General features: G+C 45.7%; 1 protein-coding gene across 6 annotated transcripts in view; it reads left to right on the top strand.

The window, feature by feature from the left end:
* Positions 1–2,523: 2,523 nt before the first annotated feature.
* Positions 2,524–10,021, top strand: part of RAPGEF1 (Rap guanine nucleotide exchange factor 1) — a 133,546-nt gene continuing 126,048 nt past the window's right edge. For all 6 annotated transcript variants that reach the window (XM_030535240.1, XM_030535239.1, XM_030535236.1 and 3 more), the window contains exon 1: positions 2,524–2,615. In XM_030535240.1, the coding sequence (XP_030391100.1) occupies positions 2,591–2,615 (25 nt within the window). In that variant the 5' untranslated portion in view covers positions 2,524–2,590. The remainder of the gene's footprint in view (positions 2,616–10,021) is intronic.

Below are 10,021 nucleotides of genomic sequence, written 5' to 3'. Positions count from 1 at the left end.
ATTCCGGAACAGAATTTAAAATGAGTGCATGCATGGCGATATTTGGTAAAGAAATGTCTAGATGCATGAACACAGCCGATTGTTATGGCAAATATGTTTTCTATTGATATTGCAGATCCAGTTCTAGCAAAGGAGTCTTATTGCTCATGAGGAAAAAGAGGCAGATTCTGATCTCATTTGAATCCCTGTAAATTCGAAGAAACTCCACTGACATCCAGGGAAGTTGTTCTGAATTAACAATGGTGTAGCTGAGAGTGCAACATGTGTTAAGGTTTAGGCCTGCGTGACCTGTTATTTGAATGCTCTGTGGTGTCTCCTGGCAGTGCAACTGCCCAATTAAAGCTTAAAATATGCAGGAAGTTGCATAAACTACAGACCTGCTTCCATTGTAGTTAACTGGAATTTTTCCATTGACTTCAATGACAGCAGAATTGAGCCTTAGGGGCCTAAGCCTGGAAGATGCAGAGTATCTTCAACTCCCACCGAATCTTTCAGGAACTGAGGGATTCAGCATTTTGCAGGAGCTGTTCAGTGCTTTGCAGGTTTGGGGCAGCTACTGCTTTATAGAGCTCCTTATTGTGTCCTTGAGACAATGTGAAGTTCCATTCTTGGGGGAGTAAAAAAAATCTGGAGTAACTTTCAAAGCCCCTGGAATTACTCTGCATTTACACTGCTGAAACAGAGAGTGGAATTAGGCCCATAAGCAATAACACTGGAAAGAATGAAGAATAAAATTTTTGAAATGGAATGTAAAGAGCACCCCATCTCCCCATTTATTATGTATAAGGCACCATGTATGGGGCCATGGCTGTTTCTTTTAAAATAAATTACATCTCACTTTTCAGAATATCCTAGATTTCACTGCCCAGCCCCTTAGTGGGTGTAAATCGACCTAGCCCTCATGATTGGAGAGAGAAGCTGGAAAACGTGAAGTGAGTGATCCTAAAGGCTCAGAAACCAGGAGGTAAAATCTCATGAATTTTGAGGGCCAGCCTTATGATTTTTGAATGATTGAGATTGGCAATACTGCATACAGCTGTGTTTGGGGATCTCTACTGGGTTTAATCCCTCTCTAACCCATTGTCAAGGGGTTAGTGCCTGGTTGTCAAGGGGTCTCTCCCCAGCACCCCCACCCTGGCCTGGTTCTCAAGGGGTCTCTCCCTGAGGTTAGTGCCCTCTGGTTGTCAGGGGGCCTCTTGCTGCAGTTAGTGCCCATTTCTCAAAAGGTCTATCCTGAGGTTGATGCCCACTGTGCCCAGATGTCTGGGGGGGGGGCCTCTCCCCAGGTTAGCGTCCCCCTGGTGTCAGGGGTGTTCTCTCTGCGAGTTAGGGGTGCTCTCTGTGGTGTCAAGGTTTAGTGCCCTCAGGGCTTTCTCCCCAGGTTAGTGTTGCTGGGGTATTGGGGGTCTCTCACAGGTGTCAGGGGCTCACTCTGGCTTAGTACCCACCCCCTGCTGTCAGGGGGTCTGTTCTTGGGTCTTAGGGGCTTTCAGAGAGTTAGTGCCCCTGGGTGTCATGGGGTCTGTCCCTGGGTCAGTGTTACCAGGGCATTAGGGCGTCTCTCCCCAGGTTAGGGCCCCCCCATCCCTGGTGTCAGGGGCTCTCCCCAGTCTCGTGCCCCTTTGCCCCCGGTTTGAGGGGCTCTCCCCAGGTTAGTGCCACCCCCTGGTATCAGGGGCTTTCCCTGGGTTAGTGTTACCAGGGTGTTAGGGTGTCTCTCCCCAGGTTAGTGCCACCCCTTGGTATCAGGGGCTCTCCCCAGGTTAGTGGCCCCCTGGTATCAGGGGCTCTCCCCAGGTGTCAGGGGCTCTCCCCAGGTTAGTGCCACCCCTTGGTATCAGGGGCTCTCCCCAGGTTAGTGCGACCCCCTGGTATCAGGGGCTTTCCTTGGGTTAGTGTTACCAGGGTATTAGGGTGTCTGTCCCCAGGTTCGTGGCCCCCTGGTGTCAGGGGCTCTCCCCAGGTTAGTGGCCCCCTGGTATCAGGGGCTCTCCCCAGGTGTCAGGGGCTCTCCCCAGGTTAGTGCCACCCCTTGGTATCAGGGGCTCTCCCCAGGTTAGTGCGACCCCCTGGTATCAGGGGCTTTCCCTGGGTTAGTGTTACCAGGGTATTAGGGTGTCTGTCCCCAGGTTAGTGGCCCCCTGGTATCAGGGGCTCTGCCCAGGTGTCAGGGGCTCTCCCCAGGTTAGTGCCACCCCTTGGTATCAGGGGCTCTGCCCAGGTGTCAGGGGCTCTCCCTAGGTTAGTGCCACCCCCTGCTGTCAGGGGCTCTGCCCAGCTTAGTGCCCCCTGCGCACGGGGCCTCTCCCTGCGCTGCCATGCCCCGGGCGGGCGGCAGGGCGCGCTGTGTGGACGGGCTGCCTGGCCGTCTCTTCCCTTCCCGGCCCGGCGGAGGGCGGCTGCGCCGCCGCCGCCGCCGCCGCGGAGCCTACAGGCCGCCGCAGTGTCTCTGCCGGATCCAGCCCGGCCGGCAGCAGCAGGAGGCGGCGGGTCGGAGCAGGACGCCCCGGCCGCTCGCTCCTGCTGGGCTGGGCCTGAGCCCTGGGGTCGGAGCGCGGAGCCCGGCCCTGGCCCCCGGCGCGGCCCCGACATGTCCGGCAAGATCGAGAAAGCAGGTGAGCGGGCGGGCGGGCTCGCAGGGGAGGCCGGGGCCGCGGCGGGGGAGGCCGGGCGCTGCTCCCCCTGCCCTGAGGCCAGCCGGGCTGCTTCCCCCGGGCCCGGACGCTGCTGCTCCCCCCCATCGCCGGCCCGGCCCGGCCCGGGGCCTTACGGGGAGGGATGGAGCCCGGGCCGGGTGTCCTAGGCTGGGGGACGCTCCCGTGAGGGGAGACGAGCCCGGGGGGGCAGCGGGGGATGTGGAGCCCGCGGGGAGCAGGAGCCGCTGAGGGGCCGGGGCTGGGGACCCCCAGTCCGAGGGTCGGGGGCTGCAGTGCGGGGCGGTCCGCCTGGGTTAGCGCTTGTATTCGCAGCGCGGGTCGGCGGCGGGACGTCTCCTGTCAGGAGCCAGATCTCCGTGCGCTGAGCCCTGCCCGCCCGCCCGCCGCCTTCCGCTCTCATGGGGATGGGGATGAGGTGTTGTCCTAGCGCCACTTCCCTCCCTCGGCGGTTCCTGGGTTCGCTGCCCTGGTCTGGTTCTTGCAGCTATTACCTTTGTGTGTGACGTGTGCCTTTGAAAGCACCCTCCTGGCAAGATACTTACCTCCTCCCTCTCTAGATCTCTTTTCTGTACTCTTGGTACAGGGCTGCCCAGAATACTATACTCCACACACACTCTCTTACTAGTCAGGGCTATTTCATAAATATCTTCTTGTCTATTTCTCTCTGTTGTTTTGCACACTCCAGCACTTTGATAGTCATTTGAATTTAACAGTCTGTAAACCTGTAGCCACTGATGTTTGTGGCCTGCACATGATGGTTAATTGTAAATTACTAAACTTTTCTGTTGTTGGTAATCAGATGAGAAAAGATGAGTCTGTAGGCATACTCAGAGAGCTTGCTCACTTTTTCCTATTCTCTTTGCAAAGCTCTGGAGTCAGGCTGGGGTGACTGCAGTACAATGAGCAGTTAGGAAGATGCTCTTCCTGTTCTAAAACCTGGGTACATAATTGAAAAATACTTACATATGAATCTTATTGTGTCTGTACTCGTGGAAATCATGTCAGGTTCTCAGTTATCGCTTGAGATGGCTGAATGCCCCCTGCTTTTTCATGTAGCTTAAGTGGTATATTTAAAGATTCAATTAGTGTATTGCAAATTAAACAGTGAATTTATTTAGTTTAATTATGCTGCATTTAATTAGCAAGAAAAATCAGAGTTGTGTTTTTCCTTTTAAGGAATAGCTAGACAGTTTCCTGTGGGGAAGATACAGTAGGGGAGTGTGAGGAGTATAGTATTCATGTTCAGTAGCCTTTGGTTAGGCAGTATCTTTTTAGCAAAGGCGTTGAAGTTGGTGGCAGTGATTTTGATTTTTTGATCATTCAGATTCATTTTATTCTGGCTTCTGAGCTGTCTTGCATCAGAATGAATTTTCCTGTGATATGGTTCTGGAGCGGCCCCAAGGAATAAGTGAATGTAATTGCCTGCTAGCTATCTTTTAAGTATTGTACATAGGGTTGGAGACATTCCTCAGCACTAAGTTATTGTCTAACTAGTGTGCATTGCATCATAGGACAAGTGTGATTCCAGAAATATCGTATGTTAATCCATGCATAATTTCCCTAGGATTTCTCCCATAGCATCACAGCAAAATGCTACACTCTGGGATCCTGCATATACTTTTAAAGTGTTTATTGATATATCGTCATTCATCCCAGATAAACTAGGTAAGATTTGAAAGTGTTAGCGTGCATAGATGTGGGGTCAACTCCAAAGGAATTGGCACCTGCTTATGCCAGTGGTGAATTTTGATTGTGATCTTCATAAATATAGATATACAACTGCAGTTACTGCCTATGATACTAAGCAAGTGATCCCATTTTGTTTACTTGTGTGCAGTAAATAACACGGTCAGAATAGTTAATATAACCCAACAGCAACAAAAGTAGCAAGAGAAGTACAAAGGAGGAAGATGAATCAGTCTGCAGAGAGGGGCGAGTGCAGTGCTGCTCTATAAACAATAAACAGAGGCCATCCATATTGTTTAAAACGCAGATGCCAGGCAAGCTATGAGCCTGACTTTGCAGTGTGCTGAGAATCCATTGAAGAGCTTGGAGCATCTTGCAGGATCCTGGCCCTGTGCAAATACTGTAAAATGTACAGTCATGAGGATGCAGTGGGTGAAGCCTTTGTGCAGAAACGTTCAGGAGATTGTCTGTAGCAGACACACATTGTTGTGGCAGTTTGCTCTGTAAGGGAAACTATATCTCTGTGAAACTGTCTTTCAATTGTTTGTAGTTCCATTTCTCAAAGAAAAGAATCTTTGATAGAAAATCCACTTCTAAGTCAAGCTAGGAGACTTAGGGGCCAGCCACTTCAATAATATATACTCATGGTACTGAAGGTGAGAAGGGTACGTATTATAATCAGCATAAATTTAATCATTAGTGTCACCTAATAAACATAGTCTGTGACATTGGAGAGAGATTTTATCCCTATCCTATTGCAAAGTGTACAGTAACAGATTAAAGAGGCACTGAAATTCAGAACCATAGAGAAGATACCATGGGGCTAAAGCCTGCACTTTGTATACATCTTTCACTGTAGACATTCTTATGAGAGTGCCAATATACAGTAGATCCATTTATGTTGCAAATTAAGTATGAAGTTGCCAGATAAGGAGCGATACTAAATATCTTCAAAGCTGGCTTAGGCTTTGAATAACTTTCTAACTATCCATACTGAGTGGGAGAGAGAGAACATATATGTCCAGTCTGGCTGAAAAAAAAAAGAGCATATCTTGCCTTTTGCAGTATGTGGGGGTCTTGCTTCTGTCTGATATAAGAGGGTGTTATCTATCCCAGAAACTGTTAAGCTATAGCATTTAATAAAAACTAGTAAGACACAATAATAGGTAATAGCTGCCATCCTGTTGGCCAAGGAAGAGTAGACAAGGCTCCCTTTGGGGTCTGTCAGTACCACTAATGAATGAAACAGGGTCACTATAGAGCAGTGCTTTGGAGACATGGGATTCCATTTGGCAATGTGGCGCATGATGAGACATTCAATTTATTGGCATTAGAATTCCCCCATCCCTTAGGCTCAAGTCAGGTGACTCTTCAATACTTCCTTAAAGCAAATCCTCAATGTTCTCCATTTCAGATAGGAAATACGTATTAGATTATCTTCTCTTCCTTTCTCCAGTTCTGTGTTTGCAGCTTTTAACCTTGACTTTCAGTGAATAGTTACAGTAATTCTCAGGGTTGCCTTAGTTTTTGTTTGTATGAAGTCTGTTGCCAGTGTCTCAGATATAACACCACCGTTCAAGACTCTGTGCCACTTCACCTCATTGATCTAGTCAATGTTGCAATCTTGAGCTAAAATCCAGAATGGGCTTGCTGTGAAAGAGCAGAGAAAGCTGCAGACTTTGCTTGATTTGTTTATTACCAGGGATGAATTCATGAACTTACTTATCTGGTGGATCACAGTCTCCAGGGAGCTAAATTATCCTGCATCCTTCAAATCTATGGGAAAAGAGAGAGCAATAAAATGCAATCAAACCTTGGCCTAGAAATCAAAAATTCCCTTGTGAACAGGGTCCATTTGATGGTCTGTCTATTAGAAAACATGGATTTCAATAGTTTGAATGAAACTTTAGGCCAGGTTACTGTTATCTTCCAGACATACATTCTTAACCTTAACATTGTTTAGGAAGCTCTTTAACACCCTCTGTACTTTTGTCTTTTCAGAAGCAGGTTGTTGGGGTTTAGGTACAAGTTGCTATGTGGCGATTGTGTTATCTGGTGGGCATGAAAATTTTAGCTCAGCTCAGTGGCCGACTGCAGGTATTTTTTTTCACATCAGACGAAGGCATCAAACATCACTGTCTTCAGCTCTTTCTTATATGTTTAAGTAGTTCAGTAAAGCTGTGAAATCTCCTGCTTTTTAAGCTGTCAGCATAAACTTATACAGGAAATCCCAAGATAACTTTTCTTATGGGAAATAGTTAAATAAAAAGACATAACACAATGCAACTGGCAAGAATTTACACGTCCTGATGGGAACTTTATTGTTCAGCCAGAGTCTTTCACGTTGACTTATGTCATGTTGAATTGTGCATATTTGAATGGTGGAGTATTGAGATGAAATTTCTCAGTTCATTAGTTTTTGCCTGTTAGATAATTTGAAAAGTAAATTCATAACTATCAAGGACTCTATCTTTAATCATCTCTTCATTGTTTGGTCAATCTGGAAATTATCCCATGTTGACTCCTTATTTTCATATCAATATAGTCTTCCACAGTCCCTTCCACACTGGACTGAATTGTATTTAGGTGGATTTACTGGACAGATGTCTCTCTGTTTCCACTACTGTACCAAGTTCTTAGATATGAAGGAAGACTTTCAAGTTAATTAGAAGTTCTGCATTTGTCCGACATAATGCCCCTTTTCCAGATTAGTGGCTTTCAAACAAAGTAGTAATCTTCTGGTGAAATGTCTTGATCTGGAAACTGGAGATTAAACTCTCTCCACTGCCTGCATCCTTGTATGGACTCAATTCATCATCAGGAAGGCTGATCAGTTGGTATCTTTCAGTACTCACACTTTCAGCATCTCCTGCAATCTTCATTGAATTCCATTCCCATGTTGTCATCTTACAGACATTTTACTGAAAATTAAGTTTGTGTCTAAAAAGTCTTGCCTAGTTGTGTGTAGGTAGAGTCAGGATGTCGAGATGCAAGGCAAAGATCATGACTTGACACTTCCCAGAGAGCTTAGTACAAAGAGTGTTTCACATTTTTAAAAGATGTTGGGTGTAAGCTTGATGGGTGTTGAAAACAGCCTGGCTTCAAAACCACACTGTTAAAAAATGTAGCCTGCGGGCTCACTGGAGCAAGATTGAGATGCTCATAATGGTTATAAGAAAGGAGAGGGCGGGGGAAAAAGACAGCTGAAGTCCAGTGGAATGCGAGGCAGCTGGATTGTGAGTCAAGTAAAAAATTGAAACTGGAAACAATGGCTAAATTTATTTTCTGGGTGTGGGGAATCATTTTGTGTTCTCTAACAAAGTGAGACTGAATTTCAGTGAATCCAAAAATATCTTTTGGTGTAATCCCACAGGTGCCTGCAGGAGCTCTCACTGGCTCTTGTTCACCCCCTCCTGGCAAGTAGAGAGAATATGGAAAGTTTACTTTCGATCAAGAACACAGCACAAATCTCTCTCATCTAGGCCCTCAGCTTCATTTGCAAAAACATGCCCCATTTATAATAGGCCTGTAATTTTTCAGCACCAGCTTGAGTTGTCACAATCTATTGCATGAGTGAAAGAAGACATTTGCTTCGGTGCTAGGGATTCAAGCTGTGGCTGTGCTATAGGTTTCATTGGGGCTTCAGTTTTGCATTTAAAAGCTTTGAGTTGCAGTTGATACTTCCACCAGTACACTAATGACTACTATGTCTATTGCATTAGTAGGTGCACCTCATGCTATTTCCAGTGTTATTGGATCATCTTTGTATATGGAAGTTAGGAAAGCCCCTGAAGACAGAGAGGGAGAGAGAATTTGCCCTTTGTATTATCTCTTTAATGTGTAACATTTGCTTCTGAGCTGAGAATCTGTATACAAAATGGCAAAATGAATTATTACAGTTGAGTTATAAACTGCTAAAAATGAGGGCTTAGAGAGAATCTCACAGCATCTTAACTGCAGCTGTGCTAATGGTGGTTTTGTAAAGCAGAGGTGAGTGTAAAATCTGATCCATTCTGAAATTTGTTTTAAAGGCACTCTTGACTCTCAGTCAGAGAAATGTGTTTGTGTTTTATTACCTGGTAGTAGGAATGGCATCCAGTGGCTAATCAGACTGAATCCAAAGCTCTCATTGCCTATTCATGTTCTAGCGGATTCATCGATGTTCCCCTCTACTGCTATTGAAAGGTGGCAGACGGAACTAATTAAAACATCCTTGTACAGCGATGAAGGTGAAATAATGGAACACATCACTGTTGTTCTGTGCCAAATAAAACACCAGAAAGCATGCAGTTTCCATGTACATGAGAAGCTAATAAATCACATGTGATAGCCACAGGCAAGGTGACTTAATAGCCTTCCTCCTCTTCCCCCACCGCCCCTTGACTATCTTACATAGTTAGGATAAATTCGGAGGGCCTAATTTGTTCCATTTTTCCCTAGCCAATTACCCATAGGTTTTGTTCAGAAGCTAATGCTCAGGGGTTTCAGCAGCAGTAGTAGAGGCAGTGCCAGTTTGCAAAGAAGTTAAATCCCACTGACCTCTTATGCACTGCTGCCTGGCCCTGAAAGAAATCTTTTCATTTAAATAGCCAGTGTACTTCTATGTTGACTTTGCATTAACTACAAGAAACCTCCACAGACATGCAAACAAAGGGATTTCTCAGCTTGTGAAACATCTGCAGCAATTGGTTTTCCTACTGAAAGTAGTTTAGTTCGTAATTTGATGCTTTTATATTATACTTTACCTTTGGAACAGTGACAGCTTTTGATTGGTTTATATCTGTCCTGTGAAATTCAGACTCTAAGGCCTTGTTTACACACACAAATTGCACCGCTTTCACAGTACTGATATAGTTGGACCAGTACAACCCCCCAAGTGTGGGCGTGGTTATACCAATGTAAAGGTAATTCTATTGGTATAACTTATTCCTAGGCAGGAAGGGGAATAAGCTATAGTGGAATAAAGCACCTTTATACCAGTATAATTGCATCCTTGTTGTTGTTGTATTACTGTAGCCCCAAGAGCTCTAGTCATGGACCAGAACCCCACTGTGCTGGCGCTGTATTGATATAACTGTTTCTGTACAAAATCGCACTACTGACAGAAATAGTTACACCAGGAGTAAAAACTGTGCATAGACCAGTCTTCAGCTTTTCAAGATAGGGACTGTTGTCTCCTACCTTGTGTTTTCACGGTGTCTAGCACAATAGGCTGCAATTCTGATTGGGACTTCTGGGCAACAATGTAATACCACAATAGTATAATACCACCTAGTGCTTTAGGACACCCTCCTCCCTTTTGTCTGTGATTTAGATTTTTCTGAGGACTCTTTCTTAGCTTCTGGTTGGTTAAATCAGGCCAGCTGTTCTAGTATCAGCAGTGAGTTTTCAGGCTCAAATCTGGTTGGTCTGTTCTGCTCAGGTTGCTTTATTTACATCAGTAAACATGTCATAAACAGATAGCTAAGGGTTAATGTCTCTTTCACCTGGAAAGAAGTACTCTAAACCACCTGACCAGAGGACCAATCAGGAAACAAGACTTTTTCAAATCTGGGTGGAGGGTTTGTAGTGTGTGAGTCCTTTGTCTTGAATCTCTCTCGGCTATGGGAGGACTTCTGTTTCCTGCTTTCTAATCTTCTGTTTCCAAGTTGTAAGTACAAAATATAGTAAGGCAGTAA

This window comes from Gopherus evgoodei, chromosome 16 (assembly GCF_007399415.2).
Source record: "Gopherus evgoodei ecotype Sinaloan lineage chromosome 16, rGopEvg1_v1.p, whole genome shotgun sequence".
NCBI lineage: Eukaryota > Metazoa > Chordata > Testudines > Testudinidae > Gopherus > Gopherus evgoodei.
Note: the sequence above shows the minus strand (reverse complement) of the source record. Positions and strands in the feature narration are given on the sequence as shown.